The sequence below is a fragment of the Python bivittatus genome, unplaced genomic scaffold, assembly GCF_059951505.1.
Source record: "Python bivittatus isolate LINGU-HERP-01145 unplaced genomic scaffold, Pbiv_v1 ctg000220_np1212, whole genome shotgun sequence".
In the NCBI taxonomy this organism is placed as follows: Eukaryota; Metazoa; Chordata; class Lepidosauria; order Squamata; family Pythonidae; genus Python; species Python bivittatus.
In genome coordinates this window covers 11859607-11882478 of record NW_028277048.1, presented here as the reverse complement: position 1 = coordinate 11882478, position 22872 = coordinate 11859607, and the positions used below count along the sequence as shown (strand labels likewise).

General features: G+C 37.7%; 2 protein-coding genes across 3 annotated transcripts in view; both read right to left on the bottom strand.

Annotated features, from left to right (window-relative positions):
- Positions 1-112: 112 nt before the first annotated feature.
- Positions 113-17624, bottom strand: DSN1 (DSN1 component of MIS12 kinetochore complex). 2 transcript variants are annotated; one of them, XM_025171804.2, is made up of 12 exons: positions 13917-17624; positions 13204-13240; positions 12349-12406; positions 11320-11679; positions 10257-10330; positions 9782-9854; positions 9089-9176; positions 7697-7756; positions 5136-5207; positions 4255-4402; positions 2732-2819; positions 113-1059 (listed from the first exon to the last, which is right to left on the bottom strand). In XM_025171804.2, the coding sequence occupies exons 3-12, from the start codon at positions 12389-12391 to the stop codon at positions 968-970; spliced, it is 1098 nt and encodes a 365-aa protein (XP_025027572.1). In that variant the 5' UTR covers positions 12392-12406; positions 13204-13240; positions 13917-17624; the 3' UTR covers positions 113-967. The 2 variants fall into 2 exon arrangements, with proteins under 2 accessions (XP_025027572.1, XP_007421475.1); XM_007421413.4 differs by having other exon boundaries at positions 14182-17624.
- A 148-nt stretch (positions 17625-17772) lies between these two features.
- PBX4 (PBX homeobox 4) overlaps positions 17773-22872 on the bottom strand; it is a 41885-nt gene continuing 36785 nt past the window's right edge. Inside the window, exons 7-9 of the mRNA XM_088137901.1 lie at positions 19556-19662; positions 18690-18776; positions 17773-17961 (exon numbers count right to left, since the gene is read on the bottom strand). Coding sequence (XP_087994027.1) covers positions 17869-17961; positions 18690-18776; positions 19556-19662 — 287 coding nt within the window. The 3' untranslated portion in view covers positions 17773-17868. The remainder of the gene's footprint in view (positions 17962-18689; positions 18777-19555; positions 19663-22872) is intronic.

Below are 22872 nucleotides of genomic sequence, written 5' to 3'. Positions count from 1 at the left end.
GGTGCCTTTTTTTTCCTGCTACGTTGCTTTTTACAATTTCTCCCTTGAATTAGGAAGGTTCATCAAAGGGGCGTCTTGAGGAAAAGAATGAAAGCACAAATTCGGGACCGAGATCTGTAATGTTACTAAGCTGTCGAATGCTAGAGGGAGACGCCAGCATGTTCAAGGGAACCCTGTCAAGTTTAGATGTTTGATTTCTACTTCTTCAAGTTTTTGCTGACAAGTTCTAGACAATTCTGGCGGAAAAAAAGGAGAAAAGCCCCATGAAGATTTTGCTCAGTCCGAATGAATGATATGAAATCCACAGGATATCCACAGGAGTTGGGGAGACTTGAAGCAGAATATCCTAAACTACGGCATTAGATGAACTAGGGCACTCCCCACTACTTTTTATTGCATATTAAATGTGCAATACATGTCCTGCCCCCCCCGAAATTCCTGTTGGGGGGGGAAGGGAATATACCAGAACGTGGGATTCCAGAAAACATTTTTTGTCATTCCAGTTTGAAATCAATAATACTTATTCTGTACCAATATTTGCCTGACTAGGTGGGTATTAATTTTCACCACATCTACCAATAAAAATTTTATTTCTGATTGGCAATCAGAATATTAAAGAGAGTGCACAAGACAAAGCAGCTAAAAAATACTGTAAGATTTTTTCAGACTTGCCTACTATTCACAGGATGTTCAAGGTAGCGTGGAGAAAAATACACTCAAAGAGAAAGAAAAGATGCTATTTCTGGCTGTTCTCTTCCTTTTTTTCCCCCCTTCATCATCACACATGGGTGGAGAAATTAGCTTCTTTGCTCTTTTCAGTAACTTAACAGCCAAGCCAGTTTTTAAGTTGCTAATAGCTATGGCCTACCTAGATATTTCCAATGTCAGTTTTAGAAAGTCAGATGAAGAATGAGGCAGCCTTGAAAAGATGCCTGTTACCAAAACAAAATTGCAACTTTCTTTAACACTATGGAGGTGGCAGTACAGATGATTTTGTCTGGAGAAGCCTGAGAAGTTTCCGGGCTGGTGATTTCTCTAATTTCAGGAAAGTCCTTGATGCTGAAATAGAAATAATATTGTATTAATGCCAGACACTTAGTCTATTAATTGAAAGTTGGAGAATAGCAAAATCATCATCTGTGGAAACCTAATAGGACACTAAAAGTCTTATCATAGATCTGCTAAGCTTTATGGTCATGTGATCACTTGAGAAATTGGAAGTGTGGTATTATTCCAGAAGTTAAGGAATGATTGTTGGAGATGTGATCTATTTGTTTTGGAAAAGGCAGTATTTTCTAGTAATCAAAGGATGTAGCAATATTTATCACTATGGGAGAGATTTTCTGATATGTTACAATATTATGTACTGATATTATAGTGAATTTATTAGTAAACTAGTGACTATTAATAAGTATAAAATATAAGGTAGATTTTTTTCTCTTTTCTTAGTATGTATTCTTTGTTAGGTGTTGTCTAATTTTTTTTTCTGTTTTGGTTCCTACTTTAAGTTTAAAGACTGTTTCAACGATTAAGAATGTTAAATAATAAAAAAATCTACTGAAGCTCCAAACTTGTCGAAAGATAATGCCATTTTTTGCAGACTAGGTTAATTGTGGATTCAGACATAACAAACTATAGTTAAAACTACAAACAAGTTTCAAATTGTGGTTTTGTTTTCTGAGATGGATTTAGACAGCAAACTAAGCAACACCTTGCCTTAGTGTTGCATGAATTGCCAAACAATCTCTATAAAGCAAGACACAGACCTCCCCACCACAACTCCTGGTGATATTTTTGATGTAAAATCAGCCCCAAATAAACCTTTCTCATACAATCTGTTTTCTATTCCAGTGGATGCCCAAATGCACTGAGGCTGCATTGTATAACTGAATCTGTTAATGTAACATATCTTTCCAATGTGCAGTGCAGCAGAATTTCTCTTAATGCAGAGTAAAATCAATATGACTTCTGAATTGCATTATTAGCAATACTGATATTCATTGGCATGGGCTTGTAAGTAGGTTGGATCCAGAGTAATCTTGCCACAAAGCAAAAAGCTATTTCTATTTACAGAAAACATAAAGATCTAATGGAGGAAAAGGGGATTTTTCTAATGCTTACACCACTGTTACAATGTCTCATACAGTACTGCTTTGTAAAGTTCCCCAATTACCCAGAACAACTTTTCAGGGTAAAACAAATGTTTGTGTGTTTCCAGTTTCCATTCTGTGGGAAATGAGGAACCCATCAGTCATGACAAAAAAGCCCAACATTAATAAATGTAATAAAATTAATACAATTACACTCTATGAGTTTAATATTTTTCCTACTATAACAACAACAACAACAAAAAAACCACCCATACCATTTAACTCCTAGTGCTTGATGGGGAACTGGTAACAGAAATCTAAAGCCTCAAAATAATAGAGCTGAAAATCAGGTTGAAATAAATCAGTAGGAATGGAGAACAACAAAAACTCACTTTCAGCCTTTGGCATACCTGAAATTAGACTTGTGTTAGACAGAATGTATACATACACCAAATTAATCCTTTTTGTAACTTTTATCTTTCTGTGCACTGGGCAATATGTACAAGGCAGAGTTACTGGGAGTCAGGCAGTGTACAAACTTAATAAATAAATATAAAATAAGCCTTTGATACAAATGAGGAAAAGAGAACACTAGGAATTTGTTTCAGTTATACAAAATTAATAGCCACTCCATGACTTACCAAGTTGTGCTGATAGCTTCTGGAGATACAATGTAATGTCTTCCACGTAGGTCTGACAAACCTTTACCATCTGACTGATTTCATCAAGCTGAAAACAAATATCATTTAAAAGGTGACAATCCAACAGAGATGGTCTATTCTGATCCCTTTAAATGACCAATCCCCTCTCCTATTCTAAACTAAGTATTGCTGGGGTGCATCATTCAGAACTTTCAGATCCAATCAAACAGTGGAAAATGTTTAAGAAGCTCCCTCCTCCCTAGGCAACAAGCATACTCTTAGCCTCCTTTCAAAATTTCATTCTAAGACCTTCAAGGTCTGATTCAAAGATTCACCCATTTTGTGTTGGTAGCTCATTATCGTTTACAGTCATCTAATTCCACCCCAATCCTCCAGTGCTGACTGACCTCTTAGAATAGAAAACAGGATGAATTATCCTCTTACTGTGTGCTATGCTTTATACTGAGGTTCTGAATGGCTGATACTCTTCCATCCCGTTTTTTCCAAATTAATGGAAATATGAAACATGAAATAGGACTTATTCTCAGTTTTCTGTAGCCAGCACAGGGAGGTCATGTATCCCTATGGAATACCCTTTTTAATCATCTCTACCCATTTATGATCTCAGTTCTACAAAGCTCAGAATATAACCTCTAATACAGAAGCTTGCATAAAATTTAAAGAATCTAGCTTTCATTTCTTATGAGAACCTACAGTGTAAAGGAACAGAAAAATACACCTGTTTTTCCTTTTAACTGGCATTCTAGACTCTTCCTCTTCACTTATTCTGTAAGCAAATAACACAAGTCTAACCTAGCTATTCTTGCCATCTTTTTCTTTGCTTTGGGGTTTTTATTCCTTACAAAGATGGTGTTGGAGTGTCCCAGATTTATCATTTGGCCCTGCACTGCCTCTCCTAGTCAGCCCTGGCAGAATTTCTAATTCTAGTATATTATTTGCTTTGAGATTCTTTCAAAATGAGAAATTCCTAATCATTATATTAGTCCTTGAGCCATGCTATCACTTCGGGTGGATTTATCCTCATCTTCAACCTCTGCTCCTCAGGCTCAAGAAAAATGTTGCCTCCTTCCCTGACTAGTCTAGTATCCAATGTCTTCTGCCCCAACAATCCATGTTCAATTGATCGTTTTACTTCTACTACAAGGCCTTCAGTTTCTAAGTTCTTCTAAAGCACACAGAACGGCAAGCCATCCACAGTGGATGCTTTCTAGACACTAATTTGATCCATCATCTTTGGTAGAATCTATTGCTAATCATCCTGGCCTCCTAGATTATCAGGTCTTCCAACTTGGCATTACCACCTGCCTATTGTTTCAGGGGAGATGGAGAAGAGCAAAAGTATATAGGTAGTACAAATGCTGTTTGTGAACTGCTGTAAATTCTCAGAAGAGAGTTCTGCCTGTTTTTAATGCAAGGCTCTTTCCATCATTTAATGGTTCCACCGTGGTTTTGGCATTCCTTACTGTTTTTTTAAAATTAATATTATAACTGCCATCACTCACCACTCTCTCTAGGCAATAAAAGACTTCTCCTTGACAATCCAGTATTTTCTGATAGTCTGGCTTGGCTTGAAGTACATGGGCTTGGGATGTCCCAAGGTAGCTGCAAGATTCCTCTGGCGCTTGTTTCAGCTTGCATGACTGTAACTGCCTTAAAAGATAAAAAGGCAGATGACAATAACCAGTATTTGTTGGCCAGTAAATTCACTTTTACAGGGTATGTGCCTGTCAGACTCTGGTCCAACCCTCATCATTCTTCTGGGTTCCCTACCCCTCCCTTTTTTCCCCAGCTAGACACCAACCATCATTCTCAAGCAATATCTGACTGGGCAACAGTCCTTTCTTCACCTGTTTTTTGAGATGAGAAGGGAATCCTTCTCTACAGGATAAAACACAAAATCCCTTTACTGGTGTTACTATCAGGTTTGTTGTACGTTGGCAAACCTTGTATGGCTCTTAAAGACATCAGCCCTCAGTGAACAGTTAAAATAAGATTAATAAAATGAGAAAAATTCCTGAGCAAGCATTAACTGGATTATATATCTGTATTGAACCCTTACTTAAAACCCTTTCCCCATGCTGAAAATTGGATCTCCTCTCCTTATCTTCAACAGCCCCCAACCTCCATCAACAAATTTGGCCAGCTCATTCTACTGCCTCCTCACTCAAGTTGTTAAATGTGGATTATTTGGAAATATTAAAAAGCATCAGTTTCGATATTTGGGGCTTAACTACTAATGGCACTTAAAATGTGCAGGCCCTGTCCATACTCACTTTTCTGTGCTTTTCAATTAAATTTCATTATGTGAATTTTATAGCCTTTGGCATTATAACCCTACTTTCAAAATAATCTAAGGATAGAAAAAGGCAGCCAATATTCTAACCTGGATATTTCTTCAACTTTTTTCTGGTAGGACAGAAGTAGCTCATCCCAAGCTTGATTCTCTGCTGAAAACCTGTTAAAAATACAAGTTATAATTTGCTTCAGCACTAGAGACATTAGTGCTGCTATTTGCTGTCATTATCTTGAAGTAGCCTTAAAAAAGAGGCCACTTGAGAATTGTATATGACACTACGTGCTCCATCAATACTGTGTACTCTTTGTCTTCCAGATTCTCTTGGGATGCTCATAAACCAGTCCCATTCAGCCAAGACTCCCTGTTATAATTAACTAAATTTTCATGTAATGAAAACAGATATAGGTAATCCTACACATGGCTTTAAACAAGTTTGGGAGTCAGATTTATGCAAGCACTTAGATGACACATTATGGCAACGCTCATGAGATCTGGGGAATTATTACCTGCTTCAATACAGGAAGTGTATTTTAAGATCTGACATTGACATTTAACCCTGTAACAATCTTGCATATAATACATAATTACTCTGTGAGATGCTGGAGGGGTTATTATAATCAAAATGGAATCTGCTTCTATCTTTAAAGGTTCAGCTAGTTTTATAGTTTCCTAATGAACATGGCTAGGGGATTCATGATAAATAGCTTATAAACTGAATAGCCTCTTCTTTGTCCCAGTGTCATTCTGTTTTAATAGAGAGATAAAAGACTTTAACCAATGGGTTTTTTAAAGTAAAAATTTAGTAAATTAATAAATAAATATTAACAAGAAAGCATTCTTTAAAGCTTTTTTTCCTTACAGGAACAGAAATTGACATCAGAGCACTAAAAGACTCTATGAACCATTAAATGGGCTAAATTTATAAATAGAAAAAGCTTACAAAGCACAAAGATCCTTAAAAGCTTTTATTAGTCCATGGTAAACAAGTACTGCAATTACATTATAAAAAACATACCACAGATCAGATTTAGAAAAAAAGCAATACAGAAAACAATGGGCTAACAACACTTGGTGTTCCACAAACAGAAAAAAAAAGAGCAAATAAACAATGGCATTCCAGAGAAAAAGGCATAGTGTGGAGATTGCTGTGAATTTTTGGTTCTAATTACTCAAGTACATTTTTTTCATTAAAAACCTGAATAACTTTTATGATTAGCTGGATTAGCCCAACATCCTCTGAGTTGTCAGCTTTCTATGGACGTGTAGAAGACCCTTTTCTCTTTCTGTTGGAGCTAATGCTCTATTTAGTGGAATGCTCCACTAAATTACTGCAATGTGTTATATGCTGGACTGCCCTTGGATACGGCTGAGAAACTTCAGTTAGTTCAAAATACTGTGGCAGGGCTATGACTGCAAGGGGGCAATAGGAACATAATATTTAAGTTCTTTATGGTCTTCACTGGCTTCCAGTTTGTTTCCAGTCCCAGTTCAAGATGGTTGCTTTAACTACAAAGCTATTTATAGTTTAAAATCTGAAGAGACGCCTCTTCCCATTTGTCCTACTCATGTCATATTTGGAGGGCCTGCTCAGGATATTCCTCCAATCCAGGGGCATCTTTATTATCTTTCTGGCACTAGGCAAATATTATTATTATTCTCCCAGAACTTTTAATGTTTTAATCCTACTGTGATTTTTAATTCTTTTATTGCTGCTTGTATTCTCTATTAGCATTTTAATGTTTATTTTGCAGATTTTATTTTGTACTGTGTTTTTATAAAAGCCTTTGTTTTTATTAATTGCTTTCACCTACTATTTCTAAATGCAACTGTAATTTTTAATTGTAAATCGTTTTGGGATTTCTTTTAATGGAAAGCAGTATGTAAATGTTTTAAATAAATACACATTTTTATTCACTCTCATGTGGCATACTACTACTGATATCTTAAGAATAAGAAGAGGCCATGGGTGTTTGCACTTGTTCCTGGGGCAAATTGCATGCTGTCACTCAACTTATAGCCTTTAATCATACATCAAAATTATATTATGCTAATGAGAAAAAACATGTTCAAGGTTCATTCTCATTTGCATGGTTATTAGTTCAGATATAATGTTGAACTATGTTTAACCGTGATAGAGGAGGAAGAATTTGAACCAGATGGGAAAGAAGAGAATATTCAAGGCTATAATCAGATGACTACTTTTTAATACAGCACTAATTTAATCAACCTTCCCTTTAGAAAGGGAAATGAAAACGAAAACATTCGCCTTTAGAACAAAGATACATCCACACTTTACCACTTTACTGTCTAGGTGTAGGCAATCTTTTCCTGGCTAGGTACAATAATTTGTTCTTTGACCTCCAAGGGTTACAAAAGTATGGTGGTGAAGCAGTGATGTAATTGGAGGACACAGAATCTCCTCTTTTTTGTGGAGTTTGGAATTTTAAAGTTAAATAGCTAAAGAGTTTCGGGGACTGTTTTCAGCCTACAAATTATGAATTGCCCACACTTTCTGTAGTAAAATACTACTACACTAAAAAAAGCCCTTCCCTAGATACTTCCATCAAATTTATTCTCCACTGCAAATTATCAAGTTGATCACTGTAGCACCCACATTACAGTACATGTGGGTATTGATTCTGTCTTACCTCGCAATTGTGTCCTTTAAAGCAGCCAACGATGCACTGAATGCAGGATCTGACAAACCCCTAAAATAGATAGAAGATGCAGAGAATTAAGAGACTATTAATGCATATAATGAGAAGGTTTACATGGGATTCTTATGCAATCAGGATTCAACAGAAGAGAATATCTGTAGCTCGGGGTTGAACTGTTGGGTTCTTGGTGCTCTCTGAGCTTTCTGTCATCTAGAAAGCAGATCCATATTTTTGATGTTTGTGTGGGAGTGCTCCTGCTTCTAGACATTACATCACAGTCTTAGCTAAGAATCCTGAGTGGTGAACTCATGGGTGTTCCTCTGATTTGTTTATTTGTCCATTGAACTGAAAGTAAGTGGTGTGGCAAAGGTTGATGAATTTCATGATTCTGGGTGTTTTAGTCATAGTGTATTCTGTTAGGTTGGGTGTGTGTGTAGTAATGCCACAATGGATTCTTTTGGTAGTTTTGAATCTATGCACATGAAGATTGCTATGACATCAAATGAAGCCATAATTTCATCCTCTTCTATTCTTAGGCCCTTGATATTCTGGAGGCACTGTAGTGGTGAATTGATAGAGTATTTCTTCCCATCTATGATATGTTCAAGTTTTCTGGTGAGCTCTTTAGCTGCATTGTATGTTGGGGTCCCTGATAGTGATACAATTGAACAAAGTGATATGTTGGGCTTGTGTATTTTGGGATGTCCATAAAAGCATGGGAGGGCAGTTCTACCATTTTTCACTTGCAACTGTTCTTATTTCGTGATTTGTCCTTTCTTGCTTAGAAAGTTAAGGGTTTTCTTGATTTGGTTGTCCAGTTTCCATACTGGGTTGTTATTTATGGGATTATAGGATTCTTTGTCCTTCAGTAGTTCTTTGGCTTTCCATACATATTGTGTTCTGTCCATGATAACAGTGGCTTGGCTTTTGTCTGCTGGGAGGATAGTGATTTTTTTTGGAGGCAGCATTACCCCATTTACATACCATTTACAATATAGAATCAAAAGCCTAGAAAGAAAACAAATAGCCTAGAATACATCCCCTCCAGCAGTGAACACCCAGATAAGCAGGAAACAGCACATGAACAATCAGGGAAGAAACAATATTCTAATCAAGAAACCATCAAGGAGAAAGCCACACTCCCGCCAAGACTGGTAGGGCAAGCTATTAGATACAGTCAGCAAACCCCAGTCTCCCTTGCACTAATTTTGTTACACAGCCTGGTAATGAAGCTTCTGCAAGAAAATAACCAAGCTCAGAGACCACCAAGAACCCAAGAAGTAGGGCACAATTTACTCCTGATTCTTAATAACTGTGTCAGGTACATGTCCATAAGAACATGTTTTAGTTGGAACATATAAAACAAAGGGTTAGTCATTATACCATTTTGGGTCATCAAAGCATTTCTGCAGAGTTCCATCTAGCATCAGTTTCTTTGTGTGGAGCCTCAGCTCTTCTGAAAGTGAGCTCACTGGAAAAGATAATGAGAAACCACACTGAATAGGATGAAATGCTATATGAGAGACCAGTTTATTCAGATTAAAAAAATGAGCTTTCTGTGTCCCAGTAAGGTTGAAGGGCAAGTTTTTCTGAACCTCTATTTGTCTACCACTGTTGATTTTCCCTTGTAATACAAGAAGAGAAGGAAACATTGGGCATATTCCTAAATGCAATTTCAGTCCACATAATGGGTTACTAAAACTAGTGTTTAAATAGTAGAAGATAGTGTTAGCCAGTACAATAGTTTTGTATGCCTGCGGTCCTGCATTAATTGGACAGACCACTGGTACATATGCTCATTGCAAATACATGCATGATAGTATCTGAGGTTTTTTTCCAACAGCTATGTTCAGTGAAGACCAAGAGCCAAGTTAAGACATTTAAGAATGAAATATGGCATATTTCCTTCAAAATAATCTATCTGAAGTAATTCTGACAAGTTTTTAGGCTGCTGAGCACCAACTTCACAAAATACTTGTTTTAATCTCAAACAGGCTTGACCAAATTGACTCCTAGGTGCTCTGCAGATGAGACACAACTCTTTCTCTCTTGAGGTAAACCAAGGATAAAACTTACCATTCTGCTGAAAAGTTTCAAAATTAAAGCCTTCCATGTGCCTTAGAGACTGCTCAAGCTTTTGGGCAGAGTACTAACAGGAAAGAGAAGAAGATTTAAGTTTGGTATTTGGTCTTTAGAATGTTGACAGAATTCACATTATAATTAACTTTTCACCAATGCTACTAGAAATAAGAGAATTTTTAACCATACATGTACAGCAACCAAAACCCCAATCAGCTCTCAAGTAACCAAATTAACAAAGTTAGCACTTTTACAATAAGAACTTCACTGCTAGTTAGGACTGACCCTAATAAGAGCCATTAGTTTAGATAGTGGCTTGTGCATACACACAATATGTAGCCTGAAGGCCTCCCCATTGCTGCGTCTGTCATGCTACCATCACCACTGAATCCACACTCCACAAAGAACAGTTCTGTGTAGTCACCACTTTTCCAGAGTTAAATCTTCCATTAAGATTTAACTTGAACTTTACCTGGAAACTCGAAAGAAGAAGTGCTGTCATTCTGTCAGCCTCTGGCAAATCCAGGCTGATTGCCTTACTCAGTTCTGAAAGTTCAGCACAATGTCATTTAAAGTACAGTGAATTAGCCAATTTTATTCCACAGTTTAATGTCTTTTTCCAGTATTGTGTGGTATGTTAATTAGTTGTCTGATTGCTGTGCTTTAATAGCTGCCATTTTTGGCTATTATTTCAGTTTGGGAAATAATTCGTCTTTCAAATTAATATTACTATATTTTAGCGACTCCACAGTATGCCTAATATTTGTGGACAAGTTAGATTTCTAACAACCCACAAGCATACCTTGAAGCAAGCCTTACTGAACACAGTACTTATTTCTGAACAGATAAGCATTATTACAGGACAGAGCTTCCCTCAAACCTGGTGCTTGATGTGACTTGATGTTCAACACATTTAGAGAACACCAGCTTTTGAAATAATAGATTAATAACTAGAGTGCCTTATGCCCAAAATACTTCACAGTTTTTACTCCTTAATTAACTCTGAGTTTGTAAAGAGCACTTTTTGAAAATCATAGTGCAACTATTTGAAGGGCAGGTGAACACTGTTTTACACCAGGAATGGGCAATCAATGGCCTGTATATAGCACCAGAACATGCCCTCTGGAACTCTTAAAGCCACTCAAAATGGGCAGAACTAACATTTTTGAAAATATTTTTAGTGTTTAGTGTTTAAGAAATGCATGGTCTTAAGGCATCTATTCTACTCATTAGCTCTGCTAAAAAAAAAACCCAAACAAAAATGGGATTAAAAGTTTCAGTTCTTCCAATCTAATGTCAAGGGTTGTTCCCCCCAGGAAGGCAGAAAGTCCGTTTAAGGAGAAAAAAAAAAAAAAAGGCCAATCCCAGTATTATACAGCATCCTGCTGGATGGTTCAGCTAGAAGCAAATTTTAGGGTGCTATCTGTTTAGGAGTAGTTCACATAGCTTCAAGAACTCAACTCATTTTGCCTTCCTCCTACAAAGTGATTCATCCTTAATCACTAAACCACTAAATTTGCACTGATAAGACATACCAAAAATGTCCATGTGAAAAGGCGGCAGTGACTTCCGGCGACTAACCCCCAGTTTCAGACTGTGGCGACTCAAGGAGCGACGTGCAACTTTGGGGCTAGGGAGCTGTCCAAAGGATACATTAAACAAAGTTGAAGCATGGCCTGTTTCAGGACCAATACCCTGCAGGGATGCTTCCTCAAGGCCGTGGCAACACCCATTCTTCAGACTAGGTTCTGGATGGCATTTCGGTTTGCTAGACTCTGCCAACTTCACTGAATGGCTGGCTGTCATTTCAAGCGGGATCCCATTGCTACAACTAGCAATATTATCTGGTTTGACAAAGCATTTGGCAGCCATTGTCTCTTGGCTGTATGCATTTTCTGCAAACAAGGAAAGTAGAGAAAATATACTTCATGTCAAAACAGAAAAAGATTGGAACTCAAAGCAAAATGACAAGAGAGTCAGCATGCAACTGAATTTTTGAACCATATAAATTTAAAACATGTGCCAGTTTGGTCTAGTGGTTAAGGCACCAGGCTAGAAAGAAGGAGACTGAATTCTAATCCCACCTTAGGCATGAAAGCCGGCTGGGTGACTTTGGGCCAGTCACTCTCTCTCCGCCCAACTCACCTCACAGGGTTGTAGTTGTGGGAAAAATAGGAGGAGGAAGGAGTATTAGGTATGTTCGCCACCTTGAGTTATTTATAAAAATAATAAAGGCAGGATAAAAAAAAAAAAAAAAAAAGGTTGTAAACAGAGGGAAAAGAATCTGACACAGGAATGTTCTATCAGTACAATTTATTTTACATTAAGAATATTTTGGATTTGCTTTTCACCTAAGGATTATTCAAAGCAAAGTATAACAGAAATAAGAGATACATAAGCTCCAAAAAAAGTGGACAAGGAGATAGGAAAAGAAGGACTGTACAATCTCCTTAACCTGGTGATTTAGAAGGGCCCACTACCATTGGCCATGCTGGCTAAGAATTATGGGAGTAGCAGTAGCAGAAGACCAAACAAAAAAATGTTATTTGTCTTAATTCTTTTACCCAGTATCTCAGCATTTTTTCCACATTCAAAGGCAGACTGCATGTCTCGAGAACTGGTCTAAAACCAAAAATACATATTTCTCATGAAACATTATGGATAACATTAGATCATTTTCTTTTCCACAAGCAATAAACCAGACAATAAAACAAAGTTATCTTGGTGTTTCTGCTGTGATAGAAAAGCACAGTAATTTTCTTTATTGCTCCAAGAACATTCTTCTTATTCAAAGGATTCAGCATGCTTAAAGATTCATGTGTTTTTTTGCCCAACTCTACACAATGCAATTGCTTCCCAAATTATTTAGTCTGATTCCATAAATATTTATACGGACCCACAATGTTCCATAGGATTCTCACATGATTTACAGCTACAGATTGATAAAAAGATACACAAATGGGAAACAAATATAAAAATAAGCAAAAAACTATCTATGCTTAACAAGGAATGCATTACATATTCTACTACATTTGATCTTTAAATAGCTCAATAACTTCATTTAGATATCATCACCCGATACTTCTTTTCCCTCTTAGGTAATGCCAACCCCAGATGAATAAATGGAATGCATAGTCAGATCTATCAGATATTAAATCAGCCTAATTTTTCCATCTCAACCCCTGAACTGTAAAGAACAAGGAATTGCCTCTGTTAAATATATAGCCTCTGTTCTATTTTATAGATGATTGTATTGTAGTGGAAGGCCAAGATGTATCAAACTGAATTATCGATTACTATATAACAGCAGAAAAATGTAGGAATCCCAAGTATGGATTCATTTGAATTAATCCTAAAGTTTCTTACCAGAGCATTAAAACTTATATGTTTTAAAACTTTTAGTTAACAGTTTCATTTACCTGTTGAGCCAAATCCTTTGGAAGAGTACCTTCTGTGCTGAAAAGTTTAACAACAAAGAATTCTTATTAAGCCTGGTTTTCTAACCTTTAAAAACAAAGTTAATCTAAATAACTACAATCAAACATTGCTTTTTAGGAATTTCCCAGATGTTGGTTCACTATCCAATCATTACACATCTAAGTATCATCAGCATTTTCCCCAACAGTATAGTATATGGAACTACAATCAGAAAACCCAGAATCAAGGCGAGGCTATTGAGTTGCATAGAAAGAAAATGTCAGTAAGTACAGCCTGCTCAAGCTAAAGAAAGTGTTGTCTATATTTGCCACTGGGCCTTAAACAATCACTAAACAACAAACATTAAATGCAAGATAGGAATGGCTAAGAACCCTTCATCTATTGAATATTTGACTATAAGAAGGTCAAAAGGGCTACCATATCTGGGCTGCAAATATCCAGACGACCACTGGACATGTAGTAGTAGTGAAAAACATTACAGTCCAGATACATTAGCCCTACATTTAAAGACATTAGTCCCACCAAGCAGCAGCGTCAAAAACCCACTCCAGTCAAAAGTGTATCGGTATTGCAGATAAAGAAACGCTGCCTACTTTTGCACGCCGACTACCTCTTCCTTCTCTCCCACCCGCCACCGAAAACGTAAACAAAGCGATGAAGCAGTGAGTCTGCGGTATGACCCCCTTAGACTTACAAGCCCCCCTTGAATGCTCTAGTGTCCGATCAGCCTCTCACGGATCGATATTTGTAGCCTAACTTGTCTAAAAGGAGGGGGGCTCCATCCCCACGCTCCTTTGAAGCGCCATGACGTCACTGCCTGACAACACAACCCGTCATTCGACGGGAGTTGAACCGTTAAGAAGCAACCGTTTTTCCCAGGCTTTAGAAGCGCCTGGGAAAGCCCGAGGAAAAAAACGTGGGAATAAAACACAGAAGGCAAGAGGCCGCCACCCACTTACTAGCCCGAACGAAGCTCCCCTTCCTCCATTTCCACAACTCTTCTCACCTCCACCTAAATAAAATCAAATCAGCCCGCCACCGCACATGCGCATTTACAACCTGACCATCCCCCGCCAATAGCTTTCTAGGACAGGCGGGCTTTTGTTTTAACAAGGCTGCTTTGGCGCATGCGTATTTCTTCTCAGCCTCCCGTTTGCGTGCCGTAGAGTCTGAAGTGTTTGGGGAGAGTGTAATTTATTTAACAATCAAGGACTAAGCCTCCTCTCACCAGTTTGGGTTTTTTGGGGTTTTATGGGCGCGTTTGTATCACCTGCAGGAGCAGAATGTAAAAAAGAAAAGACACTAAGAGACCCTTGGGGACTTCTAAATACAACAGCCGTTATCCGGGGCCGATATAATCCAAAGCGTTTGGAGTACTCTGGTTGCACAACCCACCTCTCGACATCTCTCTGCTTATTTCATCCCATTGCTTGTCCTCCAGCATTTGCAGAATAAGGAAAATGTTTATATTTGGAAATCATAACTACAAAAATATTTTCTCCTCTCCCACCTCCGATACAGAGGAAATACTATAAAGAAACCGGTACAGAAAAACGAAGAAATCCAGGATCTCTGCAGTTATATAGCATATGTTCTTCATCTATCACCCTGAAACAATGGAGCAGTCGGTTGTTTTTTTAACCAGATTTCATTTTATATGATTAAAAAGTGATTCTCTTTTTCATATTAAACATTGTGGTGCAAAAGCAACTCATTCTCGATTGCCGTTACAGGATGGAGGGTTGTTTTTCCCGGTATATATACATCGGAGAAGCTCCTGGAAGTTGGCGGCATAGGTCCGCTTCAGTTATCTGCCCCCCGCCCCGCTCCTGCTTAAGTCTGTTACTCAGTTGTATAGAAGCTTATTATTTTTCGACATTGCAGAAAAATATTCCCACTGCTGGCCCGACGCCAGAATTCCAGATTTCTCTATTTCTAAAGGCAACTCTCATAATCACTCCAGCAGACCGGTAAATCGGTCCCTTTCTATGTTTATATACCGATAACCTGAAGGTGGTCCACCACACATTATCTCTGTGCTGAAACTTGTATCAACTTTTGTATTACAGTATTTCATATTTCCATTTTAAAATGAAAATATTGTTAGGCAATTTATATCAATTGTAGATTTCTAAAATTTACATTTAATTCGCTGGGTCTTCCTTATCATTGTTCTCCTTTTAAAATCCAGGAAATACGACGTCACATCCAACACGTGATCGTTATAGCTGCTAGAGAGTGGCGGCGGAGGGTGACGGGTCTGATTTAATACTTCACGGCAAAACAATCACTGGAAAAAATGGGATCTGCAATGGCAAGCTCTTCCTTTGAAGAGCTTAGACAGGAACAATTGTAAGGTATTTGAATTAATTTCACAAAGATAAAATGAAGTATGTTTCATCTTTTTCTGGCTTATTCAAAAAAAGATACTTTAGCTTATAGGGCCCTTATAAAGTAGTCTCTCTGAACACCTAATTACCATGTGAATGTGCCCCCCTTCCCTTGGCAAATGTCAGAATAGCCAGAAAATGAAAAATCGAGGTAACTACAGGAAATTAACACACATTATTTGAATCAATCTCAGGAAACAGCCAAAATGAGGATTCTTCTGTGTTCTCAATTTTTTTTTCTGTACAGGAACAGCTTTGTGCCCAAGTCACATGCAGATGTCTGTTTGAAAGATCATCATGCCACAGGAATTAGAAATTGCTTTTGATGATCAACCATTACTGGAGGCCCTGGAAAGCTATATAGTTTATCAGCTTCTTAAACAATCAAACAAAAATAGCCCCTACCCCAAATAGTCTTAACTCATCTGAGAATATGCTAATGAATATCTATATTGTTAAGAGACATAACCAAAACAGAAGTGATCAAGCTACACATCATTTGTAGGCAAAGAAGTTTTAACACAGTAAATATGCTGTTACTACTAACTGTCAAGATATTTTTGAACTGAGGGAAGAGTTAAATTCTAAGCAAACAAGCCAAATCCAGGGTCCATCACTGAAAGAAAATGTTTAGTTTGGACACTGCTCTGCCAGCCTTTTCTGCAGTAGTTGATACTCAAAGTAGTTGAAATATGCTGTTTCAAATTTTTAAAACAACCATCTGTTTCTTAGTTTAAAGAAATATCTTTACACCAAAAGAAACAAAATGTAAAAGAAAACTCATAGCAAATGCTTCATCTGCTGCATAAGCCAAGATTCCTCTCAACTTTAAAATCTGAATTGCCATAGCTATCAACAAAATCAATTACTGGGGTAATTGTCAATGTCTCCGATCTACTCCTTCAGACACATTTAAACAGGCTTTTTATTTATACCAGCCATTCCCAACTAGGCAGCCTCCAGAAGTTTCAGATTAGAGTTCCCAACTGAATACCTGGTTGGGGAAGACCAGTCTATTTCATCTTAGAGATGTTTAGCAGTGGATCATGTTAATAAACACATTCCTCAAAGTTGTTTTAAGTGCAAAGTGTTGATGCAATTGCAGTGGGAAACTGTTGGTCCTATTTTAAGTACTGTACTGGACAATCTACTGAGTGGTACTGATTGCTGCAAATGTAGAGTCATTTTCCATAGAGCTTAACTCCAAAAAGGAAAATATGTGATTGGTCTAAACATCAAATGACAGTTAATATTTGATAGTTAACAGATGAACAAGTATGCATCCATACATGGTAGTAGTAACCATGGCAAGAAATTTCATCAACTTCTTTAGTTACATTAATTCTCAAGAGCCTCAGCCAACATGACTATGGGAAGGTAGTAATTGTATATTACAAAAGGTTGGAGGGCCAAAGGGTACCCATCACTATAGCCTGGATATGTCTGGATACAAGAGACTGCAGTGTGAACTAATCTCTTATTTTTTACCCCAATCTACTGGTAAATACCATCTGTCAAATGTGAAGGAAAACTTGGAAAAAGGCAGAAAGGAAAAAAAAGACTTTGGAAGTTTATTCTTTGATAAAATTTAAACTGAAAGTGATGACTTTGCTACTAACATTTTCCTAGATGCACAAAAATCTATTCACAGAGAAGTCTGTGTATATTCTAAGACATTAAATTAGAGCTACATGAGAGTGACACAGAAGATGAAGTTTCTACTCAAAGAGCAAAGTCCAATAATCATTTTGGTAAAGCAATAGCCTGTTCTGGTTAATGAGTTCAAAGAAAGAGTCTTCCTCTAGAAAATTACAATACAGAGAACGCATACAATTACAATACAAGAGGGGCTATTTGTTAGTAACTAGCATCTAAAACAGAATTTTTATAGTAAAAACACATAGAAATTAAAATCAGTTGCATTTTTTTAAAACTGGAAAAATGGAGACGACTTTTAAGCATAAAAGTGGTAATTCATTTTTTAAAAAAACAATTTGTTTTGGTAAATGAAGCCAGTTCCTTTAGAACCCAAAGGGTAGAAGTCAGAAGAACTCAAGCACATCATGCTGAGAGGTAGAGAGGTGTCCATATATAATCACAATCTTCCATTGGTTTTCTTTTTTATTTTTATTTTGTCTGAGGTAATTAGCTGTGTGTGTCAAGTTGTAGAATCAAAAGTATTGGCAAAAAAAAAAGAGCAACATTGACAAGATACACTAATGACCTCTTTCCTCTCCTCAACAGGTCCTAAAAAATTTAATTAGATGCATCTGAATTAATGCTTCCTGGATCTCCGGTAGGTGAAGTGATTGATGAAGGGGTAGTAGCGTCCTGCCAGCTGCCATTAGCCTGAAGAGGGAATAAAGGTATTTTGTTGTTAAGTCCACAAGGTGCTACTACTTGCCTCTTAAACCACTCTGATTATGATTTCCCAAATTACAATAGGAGAGCATTATGCCATGTGCAAGAGACGGACTTTGTTCCATTATGATTAGCCTCATAGCAAACATCTTCACATTGTAATTCACTTTCTGGGACACAGAAGGTAAAATATTGAGTGAATGCTGCTTCTGCTGTATTTGTGTCATGGCTTCTTTTTTCCCAAATGGGACTCCTTTCCTCTCACCCAATTTCTCCAGCTAACTTGTCTAAATGGTTAAAGCTTTACTGCCTGTTGATTCTCAAACAATTATGGGAGCACTCTCCTCCAATGGGAGGGGATTGGAAGATGCTTCCTTCTAATCCACTGGGCCAAAATGGATGAGTAGGTAAGCCAGCTTCTCTTTCTGACCATCCCTAACCATTCACGGTTCTTTGCAGAGAAAGATTTTCTTACAGTTTACGCATGAGGGATTTTTTTTGATCCCCCTGAATAACAAAGACTAGCAATAGGCTGCCTATTTCCCCCACTCTTTGAAGCAGCACTGTCTTGTGGCAAGGTGATAGCAACACCACAGTTAATGCCGCAGTAGAGCTCTATTTTATTTGCATCTGCAGAGGTGGTTATATTAACCAACACTGCCATGTCAGACTTCCGCAGCTCAAGACATTCAGTTTCAAAATCTGAAGCTCCTTACATCAATGCGCTGTGTCGAATATAGGGGGTTCCCCACAATGCTGTCATATCTTCCTGCCTGGTGTATGACATGGTGTAAGGAATCCATCTGTAACAATATGACCAATTTGTCAAGCAAACAAAAAAGTGCCAAAACAATTATGTAAATGCTATAGTTGCTGCCCCAAACCCTTCTTCCTTTCTATGATCTGTCGTGTTTTAGTGTCCAGTTGGGCTGCACATTTATTCTCAGCTCTTAACTACTTATATTGCTTTTCTGCTGCAGATTTAAACAATGTGATACAAATGCATGTTACCAAGAGGAGATTGCTATTAGCATTATAAGGTTTTTTAAAAATAATGAATGGGCTTCTCTGTGCCCACCAATTTTGGGAAAGGAAAAAACAAAAAAAAACAAGAAACAAGAAACAAGACAACCCCATTCTCTTCCTCTGGAATGTATAGCTACATTCATTCTGCATTATTGTACACATATATTACCTTTCCCCCTGAAATCCAGGAGAATATATCAACAACATTACAGTAATGGACAATCAGGCCACGTATACCAGTCCTCATAAGGCTACAGGCCAGGCACAGAACCAAATTCATTTAGCCAAAAGTTCAAAGGGCAGCCAGTTCTAGCCCAGTACAGAAGATTTCAAGTACTTCCTTGTCCAAGGAAGCATTTGAAGATTTAGATCAAGTCAAAGGCCCAAAAGGCATTTATTTATGGGATAACCTGTCTCCTAGTAGCTATAGACAGACTTTTTACTGTTCAGGAAATCTTAAAATCTGTTTATCTTACAATGAGAGTCATGCCCTGGGCACCTGGATTAAAGTATTTATGGTCACAGAGGACTGTTACCCCAACATTGTTACACCTACCTGTGACTGCACATTGGCTCCCACTGGTGAATTCTGGTAGGAACTGAGTGACTGCAGGTTTATAAAGGAATCTCCAGAATTTGTCATTTTAAATGACCCAGAGGAACCTGAAGAGGAAAAAAAAGTTATCTAGTTATGTCTGCAACCATTCATTTTTCTATAACCTGTCATAAATGATAGCCCAAAGAGCTATTGTGCTTGAAATTTGATTCCACAATCTATCGCTTTCTATCTTTGCATAGTACTCAACTTCCAGGGCTTAGTGAATAGTTCTTGACCAAATACAGTCCAGGTTATTTCATGAATCCAATTCAAGATCTCCTCATTTTCCTTTCTACCAATACACCCACTCCTCGTTTAGCAACCAAGTTCCATTCTAATGACCAGATTATTAAGTGAAATGGTCGCTAAGTGAATGTGTGACAGAGAGAGACACACACACTGCAAAGATCACTGGTTGCTGAATTCTTTATCATTCAAATAAAGTTCTTGTACAGCTACACCAGCATTACTGTCATTCTGGTGTGCACTGTTGTCAAGCGTACAAAGTTTGGTCACAAATGCACACACTGGTTGGAAAATGAATTTTTTATTTCTATTTGCAAATGGTTGCTAACCAAGGTAGTCACTAAAAGAGGAATGGGTGTAATTACAAACTGAGTCCCTAGAAACTCTGAGGTTTCTTCAAAGGCCACCAGGTTCCTTATATATAAAATGGTACACAACAAGATAATTAGACCAGAGGTTCCCAAGCTTTCTCTGTTCAGGACTCCCCTAGAGGTTCCCAAGCTGTATGCCATGACACTCCGGGGCACTGTAGTAAACTCATTAACAGTTCCAGTTGTTAAGTAATAAAATATCCCATGGCGCCCTTGTGAGTTTGCTGTGGCATCTCATTTGGGAACCATGCAATTAGATTGCTACCTGATATCCCACTGCAATCCATAGCTTTATGAGAGGGATGCAGTGCTATTTTAAGTCACAATTTTTGTTTTTAGGAAGACTTTATGAGATTCAATCAGTCACACATGAACCTATGCAGTTTAAAATATGCACCTGATTTTAAAAAAAAAATACACAGAAATTCTAGAGCATACAAGTCTGACAAGAATCTCCTCAAAGCCTAAAAATCAATAATCGATGTTAATAATGTAACTGCAGATACTCAAGTAGTAATATATTATATTACCAATAATTAATATATTACTAGTAATACATTAATATATATAATAGATAAGAGGGCTTGTGTATTACTGAGACCTCTCTCTCTCTGAGTTTTGCCCTGCCAGGTTTTGGGTGTGGCATCAGCCGAAACCTCAGGGCAGGAGTGGGGGCGTGGCAACTGTCATCCTAGATTCATATATATGAATTATATATGAATTATTTTAATATATTAAATTTTGATTATAATAGTAAAATCTAATACAAACTAAACGAAGGAAAGAGGATAGAGAAGAGTAAAAAGTGCAAGGAAAAAAGAAAAAGAAAAAAGTAAGAATATAATAAAGAGAAAAGAAATATATAGAGAAGTAACTTTCAACTTTCATCACAAGTATAAACAAATTTAGTAACTCTTCACCCTCTGTAAAGTTACAAACATTTATCTCTTCATCCCATATCCCATCTCTATAAACAAATCCATAAAACATCATCTTTTGAATCCTGGCGTCAGCAGAGTCCATAAAGGGTAGCCAGAAGTAACAACCTATCTTGTTTTAACCTTGATCAAGTAAACCAACTTTATATTCCTTTATATTAACAGTCTTCATCTTTAGTTCATTCAAATATCGTCATAGGATTTGATTTCTCTTCACTTCTTCGTCCCATTGCACAGAGTTCTTCCAGGCTTTAACAAAGCACTTTTGTAAATCCATAGGAAAGAATTATCCAGGTCACTCTCTTGGCTTGTCATTTGTATTTCCCTTTAAAATTTTAAAATCTCAGCCAGTTTCTTTTTGTAGATCCAGTAAAACATTCTTTTCTAAATCATTCTCTTGGCCTGTCAGTTGTATATCCACTTTCGATACCATCTCTATCGTGACAGATAAAATCTGTTCTACATCTGTCATTTCTTCAATAACATCTTTTGAATATAGTCTGTCCATAGAAGCAGACATCATTGCTGACATTGTTGATATTGTGGCTATTTTCTGATTCCATTCTTCAAAAGTTTCCTTCAGTATTTCTATTGTCATAATGTTTTGCATTATCTTACAGGCCTTTATATCTTTCCTCTACCTAAAATCTTTAATCCCCTCTAGTGTCCAATTTTTGAAATCATGAAATTGCTTATCTATGTTGTGTCTTGTAAAAAACAAAACAGGATCTATTTCCCAAGAAGCTGCTTGTACTTTATAATTAATCCCAAAATCTTATTGTAAAAGTTTAAATATTCCAATTTTATCTGGACCCTTAGTCCATTTATAACTTTCTAAGATTAAAATTTTATTTAGCTTTTTGCTGTTTATTTAAGATTCTTCAAATTCTTAAGCTTATAATTAAAATTCAGAAAAACCAGATTCACTCGGCAGGTTCAGCCCAAGAACGAGGCAATCCAGTACAGTTCAGTTCCTTTATTAGCTTGTACCTAACAGACAGAATCTCACCAGACTAAACCTATGCTAAAGCAACTAGTGGATATACCCCGTGAGACTCTAGGGAGGGGCCAGCCTCATCCTCTTCATCTTCCCACACTCTTGTTGTGGGCTGAGGAGGTGCTTGCTCTGGAATGCCTCTCCCCCCTCCTGACAACCTTGAACTTCCATTCTAGAATCTTCCCCACTCATGCCATCCATTACAGTTGGGCAGCTATATAAATTTGAATGATAAATAATCAATCTACATGCCCAGTTTGCAGAGAAAGAAGCAAGTACAGGTAGTCCTTGAGTTATGATGGTAATTGGGACCAGAATTTCCATTGCTAAGCAAAGCAGTCATAAAGCACAATGTCACACGACCACAAAGTTTACAACGGCAATCCCAGCAGTCACTATTGCTGTCCTTAACCAAATGCCACCAGTCATTAGGCAAGGACCCACTCTGATCCAAGCCATTCCCACCTTGGGCCTTCCCAGCCCCCGGCCCTGGTAAGGTAAGGGACTGCCTCCTCTTCAACTCCCCCCATCTGCCTATCTCCCCACCTATCCTCTGCCCTTTTGGCTTCCCTGTACAGCGGTGCTCTTGGTGGTGCTGGGGCTGAAGTAGAGGCCCAGGGCCTTCAGCAGCCAACCGTCACTGCCCTTGGGCCTCTACTTCAGCCCCAGTGCTGCCACTGCCAAAAGGGCCAGGCCAGGCACGCTGTCTCAAGTGCAGGAGGA